The sequence below is a fragment of the Centrocercus urophasianus genome, unplaced genomic scaffold (genome assembly GCF_019232065.1).
Source record: "Centrocercus urophasianus isolate 14NV4802_14NV808 unplaced genomic scaffold, USGS_Curo_1.0 seq_14, whole genome shotgun sequence".
Classification (NCBI taxonomy): Eukaryota; Metazoa; Chordata; class Aves; order Galliformes; family Phasianidae; genus Centrocercus; species Centrocercus urophasianus.
This window is the reverse complement of record NW_024884586.1, coordinates 18,678,183-18,704,996: the sequence shown is the minus strand read 5'-3', so window position 1 is coordinate 18,704,996 and position 26,814 is coordinate 18,678,183. Positions and strand designations below refer to the sequence as shown.

The 26,814-nt window shown below is 38.7% G+C and overlaps 1 protein-coding gene across 1 annotated transcript; it reads left to right on the top strand.

The window, feature by feature from the left end:
- The first annotated feature begins 439 nt into the window (after positions 1-439).
- Positions 440-26,367, top strand: LOC122158072 (cytosolic phospholipase A2 epsilon-like). Its single transcript, XM_042814450.1, has 20 exons — positions 440-492; positions 1,084-1,156; positions 13,405-13,541; positions 13,905-14,036; positions 14,773-14,813; positions 15,422-15,464; positions 16,194-16,254; positions 16,693-16,856; positions 17,120-17,212; positions 18,240-18,277; positions 18,728-18,863; positions 20,091-20,227; positions 20,720-20,942; positions 21,507-21,621; positions 22,136-22,273; positions 24,007-24,114; positions 24,265-24,459; positions 24,943-25,109; positions 25,757-25,943; positions 26,159-26,367. The coding sequence occupies exons 1-20, from the start codon at positions 463-465 to the stop codon at positions 26,365-26,367; spliced, it is 2,427 nt and encodes an 808-aa protein (XP_042670384.1). The 5' UTR covers positions 440-462.
- Positions 26,368-26,814: the final 447 nt, after the last annotated feature.

Genomic DNA, 26,814 nt, shown 5'->3' with positions numbered 1-26,814 from the left:
CCTCGAAGAAAAATAAAATAATATCTAGCTGAATTTTGGAGTCTTCAAAGGTTTTATCCAAAGCCCTTTTGACTGTTGATTGCAGTGCTGTAGAGCTGCTGTTTTTGTTTTTTTTTTCTTTGACTTATGCATAACTGCTGTTATCTTCTCTATTTGTGCATTGTTAGGAGGCCAAGTCATGGGTATCCATTCCTGTGCTGTGTGCACTCTTTGGACTCTTACCTTGATTTGCTATTAACTCTAAGTGTATAAAACCTTCCCTCAATGCACACTCATGATGTTCAGATATCAGTCTCCACAAATTCCCTCCCCTTCTCTGTCCATACTTTCCCTTTCAGGCAGTAGAGAAGGTGGGGCATGGATAATCCTCTCAAGTTTGCAGAGGTACTTCATGACTCACTGCCAACTGTTGTCTCTAATACTGATGTGACACCCATAGCTCACTTGTATGCAGCTGGGAGCATGATGGGATCATATTGGAGTGCTCACGAGGTAAGAAATTCAGACTGTAATCCATTAAAAGCTGAAGTTGGCCAAGAATGTGTTTGAGATTGGGATTCCTGTGCCTTGGAGAGGTCTTGGGAGATGGCAGTCCAAATTCATGCATGTTTTTACTTATGTTAGACAACTTGATGGGTTTCCTGGTATTGGTAGCTCTGTGGAGGCATTTTTGGTAGTGAAGAGAATTTAAGATGCATTGGGTGATCCATGTAGAGGCTAGGAAGCAGTCTGAGATACCAGGAATTAGCAAGGGATGTGATAAAGTGCTCAGAGCCCTTCAGCTTGGGACTCTTATGGCTTAACAAATAAACCAAATGAGTCTAACTCAACTAGCTACAGAAACTTTGGGCAGAGAATGGTCCCCTAATCATCCTCTCTACTCTTTTCCCTGTCCTCAACCACTGAAACAGCCTCATGAGAAGGGGCAAAACTATACTCTCCTTGTTGATGAAGGGCAGGAGAATTATTCTTCCAATTTTGCTGCATGATTTTAAAAATTGCAACAAATATTTATGTGAGGGCATGCTTTTTGAAGCATAAATGTTTCATTAATTCTGCAATTGTTTTGTCACTGTCCTGCAGTGTGAAGAATGCCCATGCAGCTCCCTGTCTGTAAAAATCATAAGGATGAGAAATCTGAGAAAGGCAGATCTGTGTGAGTATCACAGTCTTTCCTTGCACTTCTCAGTAGTTCAGTTCTGAAAGCAGTGAGTATAACTGAGCACTGTAACTTGTGTCTGTTTATAAAGTGTCACCATGGTTCCGGATACTGCTGTATATTTGAATTTGGACTAATCTTACAATACAGTCTGTTATAAACAATACCCTTCAGTTTACAGAAGTGTTGCTATTAATGGAAATATCAAAGGTCTGCTGAGGTACAATGTGAAGTGTCTTAACAGTTGAAAAGCTTCAGAACCAGTTTTGCTGAACAAATACAGCTGTTAATTATCAGTTACATTCGTTGTGATGTGCTATGATGAAGGCTGCACCTCTAATTCTAGATGAAATTGCCAACACTGACAATGAGTGGCTGCTAGAGGCTATGTGGTAACACTGGAGCTTTACTACCATCTCTCTGTCTTTGCAGACAGCAGAAAAACATTCAGGCACTTTCACATTTTTGTGTTTGATTTTAAAAAAAAAAAAGGAGCATTATGAGCATTATATATTGTATGAGTTTGTTCTCAGACAACTCTTTCTAACTCTTTCTGTGACATGTTTACTGAAATGCATTTGAAATATCAGACTTTCAAGGCAAAAACAGCATGACTGAAATGTTTCTGGGAGCTTGGTGGAATGGGTGAGAGTGGAAGTGAAGACAGAAAATCTCAGAGGCTACTGAGGTAGAAGAAAACAAGCTGCAGGACAGCTCAAATATCTGTCTTGGGGAGAAGGAACAAGCCAGGAACGCAATAGGAGGGAGGTGGTTAGGAATCTTTATGTGCTAAATAAACACAAGCGAACTCAGCAAGAGTATTTGCTATTTGCCTCCATGGAGGCTTTCAGAAAATTACTGGATTGACCCTAAGGTTTTGCTTACTTTTTTTTAGAGGCTAGTATTTGCTGTCAACATGTCAATAAGTGAGAAATTAGTCACTATTAAGAAGAAAGCTGATATAAAGTAATTTTTTAAACATAATAGTAGATTTATATCATAATTCAATAAAACTGATAATAGTATCTCTAACTAGAATTACAAATAATTTTGGGTTTAGAATTAGTCTTTGCTCTGGGATTATTTTGGATAATACTTTTTGTGGAAATGCATTTATCATTTAATTCATGAATTTACTCACATGTTTGTAAGCAGTTGAAACATTTAGTTTAAAATACATTTTAGGAAAAGTAGAATCCAACAGTTGTATTTCCCACACAAAGTTACTTGTTTCAATAACTATTTTTGTATAATTTAAACTTATTAAGAGAGAAAGAGATGCTGACAAAGTTGAAAGATGGCAAAGAAATAATTCAAGCTGCAAGAAGCCATCAGTGCATTGATACAGTCAGGATCTGATTAGGTCAGGTTGCATTTTTTCGAAGACCACAGGTCAAAGATGAGTATACTTTGCTTCCTTTTGTCTGTGGCACTCTGCAGCTAAAGGAGGGACAGCATCCTCCTTTGTGCAGAGGGATTGCTACACACAACCCACTGCATTCATTCCTCCTTAGATCTTGCACATATTGTATAACATGGGACTTGTTTTTCACATTACAGAATATCTGTGGCAATCTGCTATGATCACGATCTCCTGAACCTTTGTGTCAGATAAATGGTCCTATTTGTATGCAGTGAGAGCGTAATAACATAAATTAGGCTACTAATGTAGGCTACTAATGCGTGTTGAAATCAGATACGAGTACGGCTTACTCATGAATCAGAGTGATTTGCTCCTACGTTAACTAGAACACAGCATTCCCAAGATGCTGTTGCAATTTCTGCACATTTGAATTTGACTACAGATTTTCTATCAAAGTTGTAAAAATGGTGCTACCAGAGCTGTCATCTGGCTTGAGAATCTCTTCTCAGAAGTGGACAACAGATCCTCTTGGACAAGGCAAACACCAAGACGTTCTTTTCCCTGCCTCTGTCACCCAAGAGATCTGTGGCTTATGAGGTCTGTAGCTCAGAGATCTAGGTCTTGGAGGTCAACAGAGGGTTTCACTTTGGTAAGTTACAGCTCACTTTGCATTGGATGGGAGCCCAGATTCCTTTCTGTCAAAGGAAAACACAAAAACCACTTTCAGGGTGTTATCAACTTTAGTGAGGTCTGTGTGTTTATACTGCTGATTAAATAGTCATAGCCTTTTTTTTTTCTTTCTTTTTTTTTTTTTTTCCACTTTGCCTTACATAGCAGAAATACGTGCTGGAGAAAATCTGATCTTTTCTGGCTGACCTGAAAAAGCCATTTCTATGCATCATTTAGGGCTCCCTCTCACACAAAGACAATTGTCCCCACGTATTCATTCCAGATCTGGCTTTTAAATTGTGAAAACCTTGTGTGTGAACCTTCATAAATCTATCCACCATGCCTGCACATAGTGTCTTGTTGCCTGGACGGTGCTCTTTCTCTGCAGCTGCACAGGGTGAATATGTGGAGATGTGTGTTTTTAAGTGCCTGAAGTCTTAACATCAGTCATCAGACTGGCTTGAAGAACAGGTGAAATAGGGAGTTGTGACACATCTCTAGGGCAGAGAACATGGACAAGAACATGGCTGCTTTCTACCAGAAGAGAAGTGCTGGCCTTGCATGCTGCTGCTACTGCTCGGGGAGGGGGGGAAGTTAGCTGTGTTCATGGGAACAACTGGGTGCAGAAGTAACAAGGTGAGAAGGGCCTGTGCTCTTCCCATTCTTGTATTCCCACTGAAGGGCATAAGGCACAACAGCTGCACTGGATTGCACCAAAGGCGTTTCCTGCCAAGTACAAGAAGGACCAAAGACAGGTGCTATGATCTCAGTGCTATCCTTGTAGTGGCAAAATCAGTTTTATTTTCAGTACTGACCTTGCTCTTCCATTCAGTGGCTTCCCATGATCTTGTCTTGCTCTTCCTGTCAGTTGGCATGATGGAGTTTAGCTTTCAAAAGGCTCCTACCAAGTGTAGGAAGAAATCAGTTGTTGCAGAAGTCTTGTTTGTCAAGGGCTGGTCCACCATCCAAGATCTTCGTAGGAGGGCTCATTCTTCATTCCCAAGTCCTCCCACCCATTTCTTCACAGACCTCTTTGAAGCTACCTTTATGCAGAATGCTGGATTTCCACCACGTGAGAGTTTCCTTCTGGAGAGATTTACCTACTGGCCAAGTACAAGTGCATTTCAATCACATGCTAATTGTAGACAAGAATTAGACCCATACTGTGTAAATTCCCCAGTGCAGATTTCATTTTCAGTGTGGATGTTTCATGCACAGAAGTGAAAGAATGCAAAGTAAACAGCCTGGCTATCAGCACAAACCTTGACTGCTGAGCTGCTGCTGCATGAGGCCTTCACATTGTGCCTGCAGTTAAATGCTGGCCATAGCCTTTCTGCAGGCAGTGAATTTTGAACATTCACTCTGATAGCACCCATGCTGCTCTTAAAGTTGCTGCTGCTGCTGCTGCGCCTGTGTCCACAACCACTTTATCTTCCCCTCCCCAAAGCCTGCAGTGCGAACAGCTTGCGGGTTGCTTGCCCCAACTTGCTGTGTGCTGTACTGCCTGGCTTGTGGGAGCGCAACTTGAACTTGCAGCCCCCGTGCTTACACACCTGGGCACTGTCTGCTTCTCACAGCTGGCAGATCTGGTTTACTGTGGACTTTTCTGTACAGTTCACTGCTGTTTGGGGAGGGAAAATATGCATTTTTGACACTGCAAACTCTCTCTCATAGAAGAGAAACCTGTTTAAAAGCTGCAAGTAAAATATCAAGTAATCTCTGCTACATGCACATATTTTTAAAACATTATTTCAATTAGGAGTAAGAAAATGTCTTTAACATTAGTTTGCCTTGCTTTGTATTTAGCAAACTTCAGGGTTCCAAAAATGTGTACTGCAATGGCCCAGAACTACAATTTTTAATCTTTCAGAGATGATAGCATAATTCTCAATTAGCATTTCATTAGATAAAGCCTTATATTCGTCTTTTTATATGGTTCATAAAATTATAGAATCATTAAGATTGGAAAAGACCACTAAAACCATCTAGTCCAAGCATCAACCCATCCCCATCATGCTCACTAAGCATGTCCCTTAATGCCATAACTACCCATTTCTTGAACACCTCTAAGGAATGGTGACTATACTGCTTTCTTGTGCAGTTATGGTGCTAAATCTGAGTCTTAATGTGTCATTTTGTAACATACTCCTAATACTGCACTGGTCATTAATTTTAAAATTTGGAAGTCAGTTTCACTGATTATTTTTTTTTTATGATTAAGTCCTGGGCAATACCACTGTAATAAGAAAATTTCACCTGCATTCTAAAGGAAACTGGTAGGGAAGATATGGTTGAAGACGTGATCAACCAACTACATATGTTGCTTCTTGCCTTTTCCACTGCTCACAATATAGAAGACAGGGAAGACAGCAAAAGCCATGGTGTGAAGTGGGCAGACAGGCAGCAAAGGTGAGCTAACCAGCACTAAAACTCAGGTTGTGATCGCTTTCCTGTTAAAATGAATGTGGTCACCTAGGATGACATGGTCCTCAGAAGAACATTTTTGCAAGGCATATGATAAAAGTTCCTTATGATATTGGCTGTTCAGGCAGGCTGCATTTGCACTGGGAGAAATCATCATGGTAGGTGAAGAGAAATGCTTGGTAATAGGAATCTGAACAAAGACAGAGAAATAGTTATGCAGGTACCTACAAAGGTTGCACCAAAGCCTGTGAACAGTGATTTCTTAGTTGGTTAAGAAACTGAAACAAACAAATACAAGAGCAATTGCTGATCACCAGGAACTCCTCCCTGTGACATCATACCTGAAGGTGGGACTTTCTTACTGTAATTGTAAGTTGTTTAGATCAAGATCAAAGTCTAACTGAATGACTACTAAGGCATCTGGCAAAATGGAACTCCGGTTCTGAATGATGTTTATCATGTTGATATCATGAATGATGTTTATCATAGCAAACTAATAACCACAGTTAATAATATGAACAACAAATGAATGAGTGATCTCAATACTGTGTCCTTTGGAATTGCAGCTGTTCATGAGTTCTTTCCCTTCTATTCAGTTTTCTCTTGGTTTTCATTCACTCATGTTATCCATCTCTGCTTTCAGTCTTCCTCATCTCATTGCTACCATCTACATATATGCTAAAATCCAGTTTCCCTCATTCTGTGTTTTCTAGTCCAAGAGACTATTTCTCGGTCTTTTCCTTTCCTGTTTCTCAACCCCTTAGTAGATTGTTGGTGATACACCAAGGAGTGTATCATGTGCAGTATATTGCTTGTTGCTTTGTATACAATTGTATAGTATTCTGTATTCATAGTATTCATAAGGAGTACAGAGATAAAAAAAAACCTGTGCTGTGACTTGACAAAATCATAAGCCGCCACTAAAAGACACAATGCTGTGTACAACCAAGGAGCTCAATAAAATGTTATTTGCTTAAGAATCTTCATCAGGGCACCTCCATGCAGGTGAGAAGTACCTACTGCTAGGTATTAACAAATTGTACACAGGCACACATGCATCTTGCTATTGCTGTGCTGACTTCTGCGTACTTCCTGTGTGCAAGAATACAAAGCTGTTTTGGTGGTGGAAGGTATTGTACAGAATGTTTCGTTGTGATTTGCTGTAAATTCATGGTGTAACCTTGGAGAAGATGTTTTTATGCAGAGCTTTAGTTCCTTGTGAGAATATGAGAATGGCATGGAGCTGCAACAGGGAAAGTTCAAACTGGATATTGGGAAAAAGTTCTTCACCAAGAAGACGGTCGGGTAATGGAACAACCTCTGCTGAGCTCTCAGAGTTCAAGAAGCATTTGGACAAAGCTCTCAGACATATGGTCTGATTTTCGGGTGGGTCTGAGTGGAGCCAGGAGTTGGACTCAATGATTATTATGGGTCCCTTCCAATTTGGGATATTCTATGATTCTATGACTCATCTCTAAAGGAAGGACTGCAGAAAAACATTAGGTGCCTCACATGAGAATTAGGAGGATGAACTGGTTACTGCCTAAAGGACTGGTGAAAAACATTTACTACCTGTGATAGCTGTGTTAGGCTTGTTCCTGTCTCAAAGGCAAAAGCTGAGCTACCATGCTCTTACCAGCACAGATGGTATTGCAGCTTTTATGCTGTACTGAATATAAATGATCTTATAAAAGCCTTTTGTGATGGTGCTATTTGCGCATAGTAGACTTCACTACCCTCACATTTAGAGGAGATTTAGTTAATAAGTGGTTGAAATGTGTTTTTAACTTTTAAAATATTTTTTTTATTGTCAAAACCTGTTTTAAAACAGTTCTGAAAAAGTCCCAGTCGATGAAAATGCATGAGTGGAAAGCTTGGGTGGAGAAGAGAGGGATGAGTAGGTGACAATGGCAGCAATGCAGAACCACCTGTGTTTTGAGAAAACAGAGGTCCATGCAGAGATTCACGGCCCTTCATTTCTTCTCTGTCTTGCAAAGCTAGTAGGCTGTGGCAGACTGTTCAGGACATGGCTTTGTAGCTTGAGCTTGGATACCTGATGGACATTTGTGCAGAGCTGAAATGCTTTTCATGGAATTTTGTGCTAATAAGTAACACAAATGCATAGACCTATCTTGAATTTCCTTCAGTTTCTTTCAAATGTATGCGGGCAGCTTCAGTGGTTGTTAGCAGATAATTGCATATGTCCTCAGGTTTCTGAATTGGCATTCTATATTTACAAATATCCTTGGGCTGTCTGTATAATACCTTCCCATGACTTATGAAACTTAGCTGAGCATTATTTTTGTCTATGCTTACAGTGTTGCACATCTTAGAATTTGTTGCTTCTTGGCATTTTTTGTCACCCTTGATAAGGATCATATTTTTACTTTATATCCTGCTTTATGTTATATTCTATACATTGATGTATTGAATTTAAGACTGAAGATTACCATGTCTGACACTGCATGCTGATGACAATGGAATGTCATAATGTCTGTGCTAATTGTTACGTGATACATTCAAAGATGTTCATGAAGAACATGAAGATTGATACAGTTTATACTTACTTCGAGATTTTTGAGGTAGTTCCCTGAGAGAAAATGTGATACAACTGATTGTCTTCAGTATTTTAATGTGAAAAATATATTTTTTTTCATTAACTCTTGCACACCCTTGAAGAATCTGCAAAATCTTTTCTAAAATCTGTCTTATTCTGGTTTCGTTAGAACAACATTATTTGCAGACCATCCAGCTGTGCAGTAAGCAGTGTGACTGATATTGTTATCAACGATTCCTTCCTTCCTGCACTCACTGAGCGGAGAACATTTGGTTTTGTGCATGTGTACTCCTTCAAAGTCATTTAGATGAGATGAAGTGTGGTGCTGAGGTGAGCCTTATGCTGAAGGAGCAACACGATAAGGCTTGTGGTATGTGTTAGTCCCTGTCCAAGTTGATTCTCACGACTCAGAGCAGTGCCAGGGAAAGCCTTGCCCACTGGCAAGGTACACAGAGCTTGAGGACCTTTATCAGTGATGGTCTCCAGAGAGAAGCTTCAGGCAACATTTTTACTGAGTCGTAGTCATTGATTAGCTTGTAGATAAGAACCACTATCCTGGATGTGATTTACTGTTATGTATGAGACCAATGTAAAGAAGAGAGGCTAGATTTAACATTGCTATAATAGTCTGCATTGATGAAAAGATATGTGTAAGTGTGTTATGAGACTGTGGCTTCTCTCTTGGGTATTTTGTCTTGTTGTATTCTTTGCAGAGACTATAGGTAGCACTGCAGTAGTAGCCAGTGAAGGTTGAAAGAAAGCATCAGTGTCAAATTTTAGTGCTGGTACTTCATCATTTTCTACTATCTTAACAATTGCTAAACTGGCAATCTTTTGGAATGTCTATCTAGCAAAGTATTCATCTGGGCCTATTCATCCAGTACCAATGTTTACTATCTTTCAAGAATTTCCTTCTGGATCAAGAATGAAAACTAGAGGGTTCTCAAGTGTAATTTTTTTTTTTTTTTTTTTAAATCATATCATATTTATTCTTAATGTTCTCATTCATTCTTTTTCACAGGAAAATTGCTGTAGGCTCCTGGATTAGTTGAGAGTCCCAGAGGATTTCAGTCAGAAGTGTGAGCTCATTTGATTTCATTGTGAACATTGGTTTCGTTGTAGTCTTGCAATAAAAGACAGCCTGGAAGCTGTGTGTCTATATGCAGTTCACTTTGATGTGAAAGAAGCTGACAGTGACATTTTTTGTAAAAGAGACATATAAAATGTGAAGATGACTGACAGAAGCAAAGCATGTGTTTGCAACACATGTAACTTGTAGTATTTATGGCAAGTGAACCAATGCTGTGATGTAAACTTTTAGTCCAGACTGAATTAACGAATTAAACTGTAATCTCTGTGTTTATACCCTGTAGATCCAAAATTCAGTTCATAAAATGGTGACTGAGACTTACAAGCTGAAAGTTTCAGGTACACTAATACCCATTTATATTGTTGTGTAAAACACACCCTTGCTTCCAGTGAGTTGTCCCAGTGTGTTATAGAGTTTTTCTCACCAAATTAACTCATCAGCATTAACGTCTCTACCTTCATACTAGCTGCTATGAGCCATCATGTGAGGGAGTGAGTTTACTTATTGCACCCTACTTTTTTATTTTATTATGATGATATGATATTATGATGTTTCTTCAGGAGCAACTCTTCCATCCCCATCTTAAAAAAAAAGAAATCTATATCTTTTTATTTTTACTTACGTGTATTGAACCTACAGTCAACTGTGGATTTTCAGTGCTGCTTCCTTTAAGTGTGACTGTGGGATATTTTTAACATTGCTCATCATATTTGCAAATGTTTTCCGCTTCTGGTTTGCACCAAACCCAGACAAGGGAAAACACCTCATGTTAACCAACTGTATTTACCATTTAGGTAATGTGATTTATCTCTGGTGTTCCAGAGGAGCTGGAGTGGAATAAATAAGTTTCAGCACGGCTATTTGTGGGAATCTCTGCACTGTATGGTTTTACATTTGTATTGTTTCCTTTTGACAATTGTGTTGAGCTCATACACAGATATTCTAACTATGGATCTAGCTCATGGTATGTAGATGCTGTGTGTAAGAAAAAAGCAGACACTTTCCCAAGGAACTTACAGTCTTACTCTGTGCATGTTAAAGAAGGAGGTTTGCAATCGCTTTGGAGATAATGAGGCCTGTCACCACCCATATACTATATTAGAATGTGTGACTTGGGCTGGTGTACAGTACAAGGATTTCTCTGTTGCTTCCTCCTGTGACAGGTCAGGGCTGGGAGAGAGACCAGTTAGTTTCTAAGATGATTGACGTGCCATGATTATTCTGTTTATTGCCTTCCAGCGTAAACACAGGTATCACATGGCAGCAAGTCCAGATTCCATTTGATATGTTTGTAGCTTCACCTGGAACGGTCCTCTTCTCCTGAAGCAAGATCAAATTTACTTTATCTGTCACTGGTACATATCTAGGTAGGGGTACCCTCTGAAATGAGTTAAATTATGAAAACCTCTCTCACTAGAGCTAACTGTTTTAGAGCTGGAGCAATTTTCCTAACATTTGTCTTTATTTCCATCCTGCCATACTGAGACTCTGATCATTGTCCTCTTTGTAATAATCATTTGGACATTCCAGCTCTGGATGTTACCATATTCTTTGCTGGTCTTTGCTGTTGAGTTAGCAAACTCAGATCTTTCAGTTCTTTCTCATATGCTCGGCTGTTTAAACCAATCCTCTTCAATCTGGACATATTTAAATTCAATAGCTGGTGACAGCTAAAGTCTTTTTTGGTAGAAGGTGGAAGAAAGTGGGAAAGAGCTGGAGCATGGAAGACATTGAGCATCCATTTGTTCCTGTGCATGAGTAGGAATGTATGCTAAGAGATCTTAGTCTCCTGTACTTAAAGCTAGCATTGTGTACTTGGGATCTGGTCCAAAAACTCTGTAAATCTGTGTTATGTGTGTGTAAGTTATCAGATAAATCTTGCAACAATGTAGTTTTGTGGCATAATTTGTTTTTCTTCATGCAGTGATCTGTTTCAGATTCAAATGCCTTTATCTACATTTTTGTCTTGGGCTATGTTGAGACTCGGTGATTACTGACTGGGCTGGTATTAGTATGGATGATCAAGCTGTGGGAGTGTTTTTCTCTTATTAATAATACAGTCTTGCTAAAGCCTGGAGTAACTTCTCAAGTTTGCTGTAGTTCAGCTGTATTCAAAGAGAATGAAGGAAGAAAGTTCCTACCACAACTCTACCTAGGTTCAAGTCACGAGTTTAGAAGTGGCCTCTTTGATACTCTGAAAATATCAAATGTCCATCTTCTCAGAGGATTCTTAGCCAGACCATAAGTGAATGAATTCTCAGAAATGCACATACCTATGTATTTGATACTGCCAGAGGATGTACCTATGCAAAATCAGTATTCTCATTTTCACTTACCAAAACTCAATGGAAGAATTATTGAAAATAGTAGAGGGAGGTAAATAAACTCTTCTGTGACCTTCTTAATCAATAAATTGTTATATAAAGGTACATCATGCATATTCTGTATCGAAATTTATAGTAACAAATCTAAACTTTCCTAATACTAATTACCAGTATAAAGGTCTCCACTTGGAATGTTCAAGTCATCCTTTCCTGCTATGGACAGCAAGGGGGAAGATGTTTAATATTCAGATTTTATCAGAAGACTTGAAAGAAATCCTACATAACATGATTCCATAAACTGCTTTAAGCAATACCTATTAATTGCCACATAAATAACACAATTATAAAGAACGTGTGGAGTGAGAAATGAGGGACTGATTGAGAAGGTAAAACAATTGCTGATAAGATACTCTTTTTTTGTGGGTTGGTAATACTATTAGTGGTAGTTATTTTTTGTTTTGTATGTTGCTTTTAATTGTGGAATATCAAAACAGGTTACAAGTGAGGAAATGATCATTTTCACTGTTCTATTGATGTGACAAAGATAGAAAAGCTATATTTAAATGTAGGCAATTGCCCACAATTACCTAGCAGCCTGGAGCAGAGCTGGGACTGGAGCCAAAACATCATGAGCCCTTTTCCAGCAGCTTACCCACTTGGTCATCATGCTGCTTCCCTGCATGTATCCTACAGTCCCAAATTGCTTCTTAGTACATCGCATCTAAACTGTTACCGTAATCACAAATTTGTTCTAAGGGCTGGAGACATTAGAAACAACTGTGGTTGTTCAGCAGACGAAAAATAAAGCGTTGTGTAGAAGTGAATGCAGAGCAATGTATAAAACTACAGAATAGCAGATTTTCTCCTAATGGGAAGACTAGAAAGGGTGAAAAACAGTGCAGAGAGAGTGATTCTTGCCATATTTTTCACTATATTTTCAGGATCTCATCTTATTAAGGTTCATGAGATACCATGAGATATCAGCTCTTTCCTGCACTTAGTAAGAGATGCACAACACTACTCCTTGGAAAACAATAACAAAACAAACAAAACAACAACAACAACAAAAATCATCTTAGAAGTATCAGTGAGAATCCTAACAAAGAAACAATTTAAATACATCAGATTAACACACAGATGAAAAGTTGACTGCACAGACCTACAAGTTTCCAGCTTGCCTCTCAACTGAAAGCTGCAGCAATCCCCAAGACTCAGTTAGTCAATACCCTGCAACGCTGTGCTCCCCTGCTGCAAGGTTATTTACCTCCATCTGGGGAGGAGACAGTTCCTGGGAGCCCACCTCAGTGCAACCTGCATGTATTATGAAGTTTTAATGCTGTATTTTATCTAATTTGACAACCTTGTGTCCAAACTATGTTTAAGGTAATGCTACACTAATAAATTAGAAGTTTCTTCACAGTGGGTGAAGACTGCTCCTTATCTAAAGTGCTTGAAGAGTTAACTAGTTAAGTACCTTTAAAAAAGGTTCTCAAAATGCAAATCTTCACCACAACAGATCTCTTGATTTCCCACAGACTGTGGATGTATCAATAATACGTTTTGATGTGTAAAATCATTCTTCCTCCCCCCCACTAGTTCCCTTTACTTCAGTAGCTTCAGTTTCAGCCTCCTAGACAGGATAAAAAGTAGTTAGTGCTGTTGAGTAAAAACCTGTAAGAAAAGTATTAAAACAATATCTCCTTTGCAGTTTACTGTCCATAGAGTGCTATAAGCTTATGCTCTAAGATCTTTTTTTTTTTTTTTTTTTTTTTTTTTTTTTTGTAGTTTGTTAGTTAAAATGTATCTTTTTATATACAGTTAGTCAAGCTGATTGCTATGTAAGCCTGTCCTTGCCCACTGCTTCCTCTGATACTGTTCGGACCAGAACCATCAAGAACTGCAAAGATCCAGTGTGGAATGAAATATTTTGCTTCAGGATCCAAAGCCAAGTAAAAGTAAGATGCAAAGTGGATTTGTTTTTTCTATTGGGGGCAAAAATCTTATTGTGTGATCTGTTTGAAGGGTGCCATAAAAAATATTTGCAAGGGATTTGAGGGATATGGTAAGTGAATGTAACAACAGCGTGCAGCAGCAAAATTCAATTTTATTTTGTGATGTGTAGAAAATAGTTGAGATTTCACAACTATTCACATAATGTCTGATCCTTTTTTTTCCCTTTTCCCTTTCCTTTTCCTTTTTCCTTTTTCCTTTTTCCTTTTTCTTTCCCTCCCCTCCCCTCCCCTCCTCTCCTCTCCGACCTCATAGTAGCCCAAAGTCTCCAAACAGAAATGGTCTTAACCCTCCATCTCTATTCACAGAATATTCTTGAGCTGAAAGTCTATGATGAAAATACAATCACTAAAGATGACCTCCTCTTCACTGTCCTCTTTGATGTTGCTAAAATACAGCTTGGAGAAACTGTTCGCTTGACTTTTCAGCTAAATCCAGAGGTGAGGAATAAAACAGTCTTGCCCACAGGAAGGAAACGTATTTTTTGCTATTACCTCCCTACATGACTTACTGTAAAGCAATTGTAGACAGGAGAGTTTCTATCATATTCATTTGTCCTTCTTTTATCCTGTATGTCCAAACCTTGTTCAGTACAGTAAAAAGTGCTCCTTACTTTGAACGTTTTTGCTAGCTACTCAATCCTTCTGGCAGCTGAGTTCCTTTTTTTTTTTTCTTTTTTTTTTTTTCATGTGTCTAGAATCTGTTTCTTAAGTAGATTTTGTTGAGGATAGAAGACTCCATTGCTATTGAGCAAAGTTTCTGTCAGAATTTCTTTTCCTGAGACAAGCACTTGAGAGTTTTGGCAGGTGCTGACACAGTTATTGAAGTGCTCAGTTAAAGGCTGATAGCTTGCATTTTTTAATATAACACAAATATCCATGCTGAGATGGTAAAGATGATAGATAGCCAACTATTGTAACTGAGGATTCCCTAAGTAGCCATTTTACTCTGCCTCATCTTTGAATGGACAAGCACAGCCTAAAGACTGATCTAATAAAAGATGGAGAATACTTTCCAAAATCACCCTTACTCAACTGCTTTTATTCATTTGAGCATGTCCTAAAACAAGAGTGAATTTGGGTTTTAAGAGCCATTTAAGGAGCCAGAATACTCATTAACAAGAATAGTTGGTGACAAAATTAATTCAAATGCTTAGAGTAAGTTAATCTTTTACAGACACAGGAGATGCTGGAAGTTGAGTTTGCATCAGAGAGCATGTGAGTAAAGCCTAAATGGAACCAACAAAATGTCAAACAAATGCTAGAGTTTAGTACAACATAGTTCAAAGCAGCATCACAGTCAGCTGATGTTTATCAAATTATCTGCATACTGGCAAAAACATTCTCTTCCTTATCTAGCAAAAGTCATTCTGGATACTACTCTATCCCAGTACTTCCTGGAAGTGGGATAAAGATGATAAGAATGCAGTGACTGTATTCAATATTTCTTAGTATTCATTACTATTACATGTTGCCTACAAAAGCTGTGGATGCCCTGTCCCTAGAGGTGTTCAAGGCCAGGCTGGACAGGGACAACCTGATGTAGAGCCTGATTTAGTCATTGGCAACTCTACCCACGGTAGGGGGCTAGAACTAGATGACCTTTAAGGTCCTTCCAACCCAAGCCATTCTGTGATTCTATGATTATCATAAAAAAATGAAGAAATCAAATTTTAGATGTCTTTTGAAAGCAACAACAAAATTAAAAATCAGGGATTTGTTACAGACTGTGTTAGATAAGACAGCCTTTAAGGAAAGTGTTATTCCCACAGTTCATTTAAAGAGGTATTTAGATCATGTTCTGATTTTGTGTTTTGTTCTTTCAGTCCAGTTCCTCCTGAAAAGCTTATCAGTAATGGTGTCTTGGTGGTAATTTCAAACTATTTATCTGTGTTCATTATCTTTCTGGTGTTGGGAATGATAAATATGGGAAGGGCCCCGAAAAGTAATTGCAGTCAGAGCTGAAGGAAAGGGAGATGCGGGATGGTGGGAGGAGGAGCATCAGAAACTGGCAGCCATCTGCCTGCATGGCTCTTGGGGTGAGCATGTATTAAGAAAGAGCAAACATAGTCACTGAGGATACCTACAGGCCAGTCCTCCATCATCAGCTGATGGCAAGCTTCTTGGCAGAGACTAAAGCGCTCCTTCATTTGCTTGCTGCCTTTGTGTCATTCCCCCCTGGGAACTGCTCCTGGGACTCCCAGAGCCATCCGTATCCTGGATGAAGTGGAATTGGCCTTCCTGCCTCCCCCTAACTCACTGCTTGGAGGGAGGTAGCACTTGTCTGTACAGCTTCATACAGGCAGGACTGCAAGGACAGCTCTGTGATTTGGCTGCTCATCAGTCCATCTTCAGGAGGCCTTGGCATACTCCCACTCATTTCATTATGTCCCCTTCTTTCCTATCCCATAGACAGACACACTGCTACAGCCATTTTTCTTTCAGCTGGCACATCATAAGAGTTCTCATACCTGCCAAACACACAGTGGGCAGGTGTCCAGACCCCAGGAACCCAGATGGACAGAGTTAAATAGCAAAGTGATTCATATGTGGCATAGTTTGGATATTTAATTCTCTCCTTATTCATCCCTGTGACAGTCTCGTGAAGCTTGCTGCTTGGAAGTCCTTGTGGAAAATAAACAGAAGAAAGTAGTTTCAGGTTAGACTTCAAGCTTTTAACACAGAAAAAAATGTGCTACAAGAAAGGAAATGTGGTGACTAGATCTTAAACCCTGTGAAATAAAAACAACTTAGATAATTAAGAACTTCTTCTATTTTGTCACTTTTTTATCCAGTAATTTCCCTCCATTTTTCTTAACAATAGAGCATAAATATTAGATGGTTACAAATAGGAGTTGTACAGATCCAACAATTAGTGTCTATGCCAAATAGCAAAACTGGAGTTTGAAATTAGAGCATGACCTTTATTAATACTGTAAAGTAGAAGTAAATATATTTTTCTATCTCAGTTATTTCAGTTTAGCCCAATTTTCCCATATGTCTGAGTTTCTTAAACAGCTATTTTTTTTTTCTTTCCGCCCCCCCGCCCCCCCCCGTGATATTTCCTGTTTGGAATATGCCTGTTTGTTTGTTTTAGAAAAAGACTTCCTGTTCACAGTGAATGGATCCTATGAACAGAACCAAACCCTGTCACTGGGCTCTTCCCTGCAACCCCCAAGGCCTCTCATCTTCCATTGTCTCAAACATGGTGTGGCAGAGCTGCGCATGGCTCTGGCAGAAAAGAAGTCACACTTCTGCTTGGTATGTGATCTTCTACTTGAGTAAGCACAGTAAATTCATAGTTTTCCATATTTCACTGGGACATATGGAAAAAAATATCATTATTATTATTATTTTAATTGGAAGTCAACTTCCATGATCATCTGCTCTGGAAGAGCACTGAGACACCTAGATAACAACTTGGAAACTGCTGGGAGTCAATCCTATTTTAAAAAAAATTGGTGACAGTACTTTTTATGGTGTATACATTAAATATTTTTCTACTTTTAAATCTATTTTTTTAGTATACCTCAGGTGAAGAGAAAAAAAACTGCGTTGCATCCCTCACTGTTCCTCTGGATTCACTTCCCTTCAAGGAGAAAGTAGCAGTGGCAAAGGTGATTGACAATAACTCTATAGAATAAAACTGAAGCTGTGGTCCCTGGATCGACAAGTGTGAGTTAACCAGATTACCATGAGGTAGAAGTTTAGATATCTAACTGCTAATCCTTATTTTCTGCAGTCCACTGAGCATTAGAAAACTATGCAAAATAATAAAAGTCAATGCAAGGGTGTGGGAAGGGGAGGAGGGAGGAAGGGGGTAGTGTGCCCTTAAGGATCTCAGTTTATTGCAGTTGTTTTATGCAAAAGACTTTATTAAATAACACTGGCCAGTATAAGCTCTCACATAACGTAACAGACAATTCTCATATTTTGTGGCTTGTTTATAGATATGTCTGTGATTCTGGCAATACAATCTTTATGTCTGGGTTTTTTATCCTATCTTTGTGTTGAAGTTTGCTACTCTCTGAAGTTTTAAGTAGGCTTTTTTATGGGATGGGAATTCGTGATGCTAGTGTTGGCACAAAGACCCTGTATTACAGAGCTGCAAACTCAGCAGCTTCTGAGCAAGGAAGGGTTTTACACCTTGCTTGAAATTACTATCCAATAAAAACACAGTGTGTCTGGAAGAGATTTATTTTGTTCTTAAGATGGTGAACAGGTGTGATAAATTTATATTCCTATACAGTTACTGACCTGCACATTTTCATCTGAGCTGAGCACAAACAAAAATCACAGCCAAAAGTTTGAGAGAAGTGTTTCTGTGATCAGTTGGACTAATGCAAGCTAGAGTGTATGCAAACAATGAAGCAAGGCAAGGCACAGTGACAGAGCTGGTGCTGGTCTTTGCTGTATTCACTGATGTATATATCTAAAATGGCTGAAGCTTCAGTATAAATAATGTTAGTGGACATGGGGAAGTTCTAGAAATTGTATGGTTTTCTTACTGTTACAGCCTTGTGTGTCCAACACTGCTCTTATAAAAAATGAAGGGCTTCAAATATAACTGTAAGTAAAGGACATAAGAGCATCTCCAATACTTATGATGTGTTGTGGTTTTCTTTGTTTTGTGTTGCTTTCCAGAATGAAACAGTCAATTTACATGTAAAGTCAAGGGACTGGTAAGAAATTCTGTCTTTACTTTTTGTGGTTTTGTGATGAAGATCTTTTCTGGCTGAAAAAAATTTACTGAACTACAAGTTTAGAAAAACGTATTTGTGCCTCATTTTCCTTGGTTGCAAAGGATTCGAAATAGCTGAATTTATAAAACTTGGAGTAATTCAGGCAATAGATTTTAAATGTTTCAATGTTTGTGGTACCTGTAAATGGATACAATATTTATGTTAGATGCTTCTAGAAAATCAGTGTAGAAAAAAAAATATTCTTTCGTGTAAGGCTTTACAACCTTTTCACTTATATTTTCTGATGCCTTTGTAGGATCACAGTAGCAGCTTTTAAAATCCTGATTATGGAATTTACAACTTGTAAGCATAGGTCCAGACCTTATTTGTAAGTGATCACATACTCGAGCTTCTTACATTCCTTTTAACCATGGACTCTGTCTTTTTGAGGTCAAGAAACCTTGATGTTCGCTTGGAGTTTGATCTATGCATGGAGGAGAAAATTTTCCTACAGAAACGGAGGAAGTTGGTGGCTTCTGCCCTGAAAAAAGCACTTAACTTAGAACAGGACCTACAAGACCATGAGGTATGGGGAGCAACATTGGGCCTGGACCTTGTTAGTGTGACAGGAATGAGTCAAATCCACAGCCGGTTATTGGTTGTTCCTTAACTAGCACTGATGTGGAATTTACATCCTCCATGTGAAGTGCCCCATGTAAAGCATCAAGAAATGTTTAGATGAAACAATGTGAGAGCATGGGTAGTATCAAATCCAAGAGTTTGAACTTGTTCCTGTGCATGCTGTCATGGAAATGTTTTACATTTTAGGGAGGGAATATAGTCTGAGATCAGGCACTACAGAATTGAAGTTTTCATTTTGGGAGCTTTTTTACTTTTTTACTTTTTTACACAAAGTGGTTTTCACTTTGCCCAGGACACCTGGGCCAAAGGCGTGTTAAATATTATATGACAAAATGGTCATATAATGAGCTGTAAAGGATGTCCCTGCTCACTGATCACACCAGTATATTATTTCTCATTATCACGGTATTTTCAGTGGGAAAAACAAAAACAAGCAGACAAACAACAAGAAAATGGCTTGTTTCCTTCATTATATCAAAATCAGAATGCTTTGCTTTAACCTGAAATGCTTGGTTTGCATCAGGTGAAAGAAGCACAGCTAAATATTTTCTTGATACAATTGCCTGGAGATGTGTATAGGAAATGTCATTTAGCCACTACACTCCCAGTGGGTTTTAGTTGGAGGAATTTATCTTCCTGTAATATAATTTAGGTTTCTATTTAGCTGGGCTTTGTGCTTCATCTCTGCAATTATATACTCTAGATACTTTATGGGAAATGTAATCCAGTCTTTATTTTTTACTTACTAGAGAGGATGAGCATTTCTGGTTCTCAGAATAGAGCTCTCAAGAGATGATGTTCCATGAAGGGGAATACAACCTAATATTGAAAATATTGAAAATAAAAAGTTATGAGCTGTTTCAGTAAGCCAGCATATTACAGTATAGAACACTGTTCTCTGTAGATGAAAAATATCTGAACTAGCAAATTGTCTTTTGTTGTTGTTGTTTTTAGTTTATAGGGTTTTTTGTTTGTTTGTTTGTTTGTTTGTTTGTTTTTAATTTCTGTGCAAAGTACCAGCATTTCATCTTTTTCTCCTCTGCTTGGGGAAATGATGAAATGTCAGAATTCTTCCAAGACAGAAATGTGTAGTTCATGTAGCTGAAATATAATGTGCTAATATGAACTATGATGTTGTTGCTTACTAAATGCTGTGTTCATGCTTAAAAAGGTTCCAGTTGTAGCAGTCATGACAACAGGAGGTGGCACTCGGGCACTGACATCTTTGTTAGGCAACCTGCTAGGTCTTCAAAAGCTGGGTCTCTTAGATGCTATTTCTTACATCACTGGGTCATCTGGCTCAACATGGTAAGGAAATGCTGAACAAAGATATCATTTTTCAGCTCTGTAAACTGCTGTATGAGATTCATTCTCTTTGTTGTGGTAAAGGAAGACGTATGTTTTTAGCCTCAGGCTTTTTTACTTTTGTATTAGGAAAACACTCTAAACCATTTCTGCTGTTTTTATGATGTTGGATTTTTCAGTTTCTACTCCTAAATCAGCTTTATCTTGATTTTCATCTTCTTGACATTTAACAGTTAACTTGAATGGCATAGCATCTTAATTTAGTTAATTAAAGTACAATAAGCAATTTAGTTATATGTGGTAGAATTTCCTGGGACCTAAATAAAAATCTAGATCAAAGAATGTCTGAGCCTCAGACATGTTTTCATGTTTTTAATGAACCTCAACTACTTCGTTTGTTTGTTTGTATGTTTGTTTTTGTGGTCCTTAAATCCAAGTCTAGGAGGTGGAAATATTTATGAGCATATGATAGTGTGCTTTCTTTGTTTTCCTCAGGACGTTGGCACATCTGTACCAGAGTCCTGACTGGTCACACAAGGATATTTCTGGACCAATCCGTGAAGTCCGCAGACATATGACCAAGAGCAAGCTCAGCTGCTTTTCTCCGGAGAGCTTAAAGTACTACGACCAAGAGCTAAAGCTGCGGAAGCAAGAAGGATACCAGATCTCTAGCATTGATTTCTGGGGGCTCCTGCTGGAAAGAGCATTAAGTGATGGGGTAGAACGTCCTTAACAAGTCTTGAATACCACTGTACAGAAATAGAAGCTCCAGGGACAGGCACTAGCCTGAGAGCCTGCCAGTGTTATCCAAGAGATGGTTTCTGTTGATTAACAAAGGGCTTTTGACCTCACATCTCTCTCAACTTATAGCTACCATTCTGAGGGATATTCACTAGAGCAAGAAACCTGTATCTCACTATACCTATATGAGTATCTCAACATCCGGTTCCAGCATCCTGATTTTGGTTTCTTTTGCTCTGTTTATCCCTGTGAGAACTTGCATAATCCATGCAAAATGAATGCATTTTCTCAGAGGAATGAAAACCCTCTGTACCACAAAATTCCCATAGCTTATCTGTAATCAAATAAGTCTTTGTGGGTGTGTAAATGCTTAGTTAATTCTTCAGTTAAAAAAAAAATAATGTTTTGGCACAAGATGAGTAGAAAGAATAAGAAACGTAGCTGGAAATAAGTATTATTTTTCTGTAATTTTCCAAGCTCATGCACAATGTGAAGAAGGTCCCTTGGTTTTGCTCTTTCTCTTTTTCTGGTCAATACACAGAAAAACAATCACAAACTGTCTGATGAGAGACGGGCATTAACTCAAGGTCAGAATCCCCTTCCAATCTACATGATCCTCAACATCAAAGATGACTACAGCCTTCCAGAGTTTAAAGGTGATGGCAAAACTAAACTGTATCTGGATTCAGTTGTATCTCTGTTACCAATTACAGTTTATCTTGCAACCCCTTGCATTAACAAATCATAGCATTTATAAACAGTTCTTTATCTTTTCCATTTTCAAACTTTATGTCTAGTGTCTGGGGGAAATCCAGCTTCTATGGGACAGGAGAAATGTGGGGACAATATTCAGGGCAGCCAAAGTACTCCCAGATCGCAGCCTTAGATCTATGTATGGGTTAATTTAGGCTGAACTTCTTTTGGTATAAACTTCATTTATGTTCTATCTTGAGTGGCTCATTGGAGAGTTCCGTAGGAACAAGTCTAGGGAAAATTGTTTGAGAGAGTGGCTGAAACTATCTTAATGATATCATTACCCTGATGAATGCGAGTCCGTGATGACCATGCTCATAGGGTTTGTCCTGAAATTGCTTCCCTGTCATTTCAGGGTATTTCCTGCTAGGAGATGTGGATGGAATGAATTAAAATGTCTGTTTTGTTTCTCTGCAGAATGGGTTGAGTTCACACCTTATGAGGTCGGGTTTTTAAAATATGGCGCCTTCATTCGTGCAGAAGATTTTGGCAGCAAGTTCTTCATGGGTCGCATGATGAAGAAGCTTCCTGAGTCTCGGATCTGCTTCATGAAAGGTGATGTGCTTCCTTGATAGACTTTGGATAGCATGAAAATATGCTTAATATGCACAATTCCTAAATATTCCGTCAGTGCCCTGCAAAATGCAGGGCTGAAACGTACAGTTCTTGTGTGATCAATTCAATGTGTTTTGCTATCCTTGTTTCAGTAAAGTGGTCTCAGTAATGCAGTAAGGACAGCTTTGCTATTTTTATGTTACTCTTCTTGTTTTATTTTTTTCTAACACTAGAATTCTTTATGACACTACTTTCTATTCTGGTTCACTCTTCTGCTTCTTCTGCAGAAGAGTCCTTCACATGTAAATAAGTATGACACACGACAGCTCACCAAGAACGCCAGTAAGAAATATGACTGAAAAACCCACATTAAAAACAATATCTTTAGTATTTTTTATCTGAAGTGCAGAGAAACCGTGCACCTCAAGGTGTTATGCAAAAAGCCCAGAGTCATATTGCTACTATATTTAGAAAATACCTGGGCACAAGGAAGACTGCGTTTAGCTTCACAGACTCTAATTCTCAGAGCTTTAATGATTATATTTGAGCTTATAGTGGTGTCATGAGTAAAGAGAAGAGGCAGCTGGGGGACAAGACTCATGTTATCACAGGAGGCAAGAGTATGTATAGGTCTAAAAAGGGGAGGACAAATTCATGAAAGGTAGTTTCACTGGTGACTCTGTAACACTATAGCCACCAGCTACTGGAATTACCAAATTCAGACCCATGAGATGCTGGAGACTGGAGAAGAGACCCCACTGCACTTTTGATTTCTTTGTATTCTTCTTCAAAGCACTTTGTGCTAATGATCAGAGAAAAGAGATGGATTGTGGAGTTACATGGGACTACAAAGCATCTTCTGAGAACATTTTGTCTCATTGCATTTTTGCAATGTCTGTGGTGTGGTCATACCCAAAGTGTCCAGGTAGCAAGCACACCTAGCACATCCAGTCTAGGCTGAGCTCTGTGTTCCTGTCCTCAGAGCCTGAAATGGGCTGGTGATCCCGAAGTCATAGGTGCATCTTTAGAAAGGGCTGAGTGGAGGTTTAGAGCTATGTTGCCACCTAGTGGTGTACTATGCAAGTGCCCTCCTGAGGTACCATTAAAACATACTGATGGTGAAACACAGCAGCTATAGGATAAAAAAGAAATGTAATTTACAAGGAGAAGTAATGTCTTAAGTGAGAGGACAGAAGTGGAAGAACTATGGGAATGAGGAGGCAGAGATGACTCTCACTCAAAGTAACTTGTGGAAAGGAGAAACAAGAGATTTTGAAGATGTCTTGTTTTAGGGGACATAAATACTCTGTAGACCATCTCAAATTGTTCTGTAACCACTTGGATCTTGGCTGTTCAGGAGCAATCCCTAAATCTTTAATTATTAATACAGTTGTTTATGACATTCTTTATAGACCAAACCCTTGCTTTAGGTGAATTTGTATGGTTTTACTCTCTCATAGAACAGGAATATGCAGGATAGAAAATGGTGTCTTGCAATGTGTACTGGTAATAGCTGTGTGTGACAATGAATTATGGTAGCTGAAGGCCTGGTACAATGTTTAAAACCATTTAGGTTCCTCTTGAGGACAAACTGTGTGTTGCTGTGAAAGAATTTACTAACGTTTTTTTATGAGAAAACACTTTGCATGTGCTAAAAGCCTCTGGAAAGATCAAAGGGATATTTTCCATTTAAATGTTTCTAAGCAGTTTCCCTGTTCTCTATCGTTCCACAGGCCTGTGGAGCAATGTCTTTTCATACAACCTTTTGGATGCTTGTCATTCATCAGATCCTTCAGAAAGGTGCTCACTGAGGTGCACTCAACCCACAGCTGTTGATGTTGGTTGGTTATATTTCTGTTTCTACTGTATCTGTTACTTTACTAATCTTTAAATGAATATAACATCTGGATGCATATAGAAGAAAGTCTTTATTTTAAGTATTATGAAATCACTATCAAAACAGTGACTTGCTTATCTGCTCTACCCATCAGAAGGAGATGAGCCTTCTCCACCAGTCAGGAACCATGATTTGGAGACTTACATAGTCACTCCTGAATGTGGCATCATGGGCATTGTTCGGGAAGTCCTGACTGAGCGAGTAATGGTCTCAAAGTTCTTCAACTTCCTAAAAGGGTTCCAGATGCACAATGAATACCTTCAGAACAAAAGCTTTTGTATATGGAAAGGTAAGCATCCCCAAATACTTTCTTGTTCATTTGTTTTTTTTCTGGTTAGATGATTGGTATTGTCAATAGTGAACAGAAGGTCAAAGGTGAATAGGCATTATTCTTCACTTTGGAAACAAAAATTTCGAGATAAATAGCCAAATTTCAAAAATGAATTTGCAAAACCACTCTAATTGTGGCACAGCTCTTTTTTTATTGAAATTAAAATGTTAACAGATATTCCAAGAAATACGCTGGTTCCTAGGAAGGAAGGACAACTGCTGCTCATCAGGAATGGAAAAAGGCCAATGTGAAAAGTGAAGGATCTCTGTCTTCTTTCTGTGGACAGATTCTTTTCTGAGTCAGGATGGAACTTGTAATGCAGCAGGATCTTGGAAAATGAAAGTAATGAGAAGGGGCTTTTTTTGTCCTCTTTTATTAGCTAAATAACAAATATATTACTTCTTCATTGAATCACTCATCATAAGAAATATTTCCTTTTAGATACCGTGCTAGAGAATTTCCCCAACCAGCTGACAGAAACAGCAGAGTTCCTGTGCCTTGCAGACACAGCAGGATACATTGATATCAGCTACCCACCACTCATGAGGCCGGAGAGGAAAGTGGATGTTGTCCTACACTTAAACTATTCTTCTGGATCACAGACATCGGTGTGGTAACCACTTTGTTCACTTGTGTAATTATGGTTGTCTTTTCTTCTTTTTAAGCTCCCCAGAAGTCAGAATAATTAATGCAGAAAAAAAACTAAATGTGGGAGAAAAGGATTCTTGGCATTCAGTTCCTGTTTTCTAGATATCTGGATCTTGCTTTAATATTGGTTTGACATGACAAATCCCTTAGGGAGAACTTCAGAAGTAGTATCAGTTTAATAAATCTTTTCTTTTAATCAAGTTCATCATAGGTAAGCATTATCTTATATACCTATATGCTCCTGGGACCTTGACATGGCTGCTTGTGTCTTCTGGGTGGAGAGTTTCTTCACTAAGGAGTACACTTATGAAGTGGCTATGTAACCCCTGCACACAGCTATGAACATCTTATTTATCTTGCAGAGAAAAGGCTGAGGAGGAGGAGGTAGGGTAATCATCAAGAGTGCTAGTTGATGTCTTGGTCTTGAAATGTTGTTCTGTTGATAACCAGTACATAATTCCTCATGAAACAGACAAAGACCAAAAGAAACACTGAGAGTGATTGCTGTTCCCTGATCTCTGTGAAGTGCCTTTGGTGAATGTGTTATGTGTTATGAAAAGTTGAGGGGAAGGTAGAGTTTCTGACCTTTTCTCCTGTCTGAATGTAGCCTTTGGAAGAAGCGTCAAAGTACTTCTCAAAACAGGGAATTCCATTTCCAAAAATCCACCTGAGTGAAGAGGAGAAGAAAAATCTAAAGGAGTGCTACGTCTTTGAAGATGCAGAGACCCCAGAGGCACCAACAGTGGTGTTTTTCCCTCTGGTGAATGACACATTTAGAAAATACAAAGAGCCAGGTAAGCTATGGGACAGAATTGATCCTCCTACCACTTGTGCAGCCTTTATTTGTATCGGAATGGGAGGCAAGGGCTGGCACAGACCCCTTCCTCCCCTGATGTGGTTCCTATGGAAAGGACTGTGGGTGTTAAGGTAGAGAGGAACAATGTTCCTCTGGAGAGGAGGATGTAAGACCATCCCTATGCCCCATCAATGACTTTTCTTGATTTGGCAGGTGTGGAGCGCAGCTCTGTTGAGATGGCACAGGGCAATGTGGATGTTTCTGGCATTTTTTCCCCATACTGCATAAACAGCTTTACCTACACAGAGGAGCAGTTTGACAATCTGATAAAACTGACCAGCTACAACATTCAGAACAACAAGCATATGATTCTTCAGGCTTTGAATTCAGCAATAGAGCGGAAACGACAACACAAAAAATAAATGCTGTATTTAAAAATAAAATTTAAATTTAAAATTTAAAGTTTCAGAAAGATGTCTGTATCACTTTTTCTCCCCTGCAGAAGAATCAGAACCTGCTGGTGAATGAATATATGGACTTGGGAAAGTACTGAGACTTATCTCAGCTTGTGTTTCCTCTACACCAAGTAGCAATCCTAGATAAACCCATGAAACAAAACAGTGATAACTCTCATGCATAAAAGCAGGTTTGCACTGCTAGTAAACATTTTTTTTTTCCGTGTGTATATTTACATATGTGTATATACAGTAAATTAAAGGTTAGAAAATATGGGGTTTGTTGATGGGTTTTTTGATTTTATGAATGTGGAACAGCAACAATTCTTGCAAAAACACAAGTGAAAAATTAAATGTGAAGATAAAGGAGCTACGGGTATTTAATCTATTTCAAATTCAGTGCAATTAGAAAAA

Bases quoted from the DNA above. Each gene is read 5' to 3' on its own strand.
- LOC122158072 (XM_042814450.1), top strand. From the start codon at position 463: ATGATGGGATCATATTGGAGTGCTCACGAG. The intron at 20,228-20,719 runs GTAAGGAAATGC...TGTTTTCCTCAG, and splicing joins GGGTCATCTGGCTCAACATG to GACGTTGGCACATCTGTACC. The intron at 22,274-24,006 runs GTGATGTGCTTC...ATCGTTCCACAG, and splicing joins TCGGATCTGCTTCATGAAAG to GCCTGTGGAGCAATGTCTTT.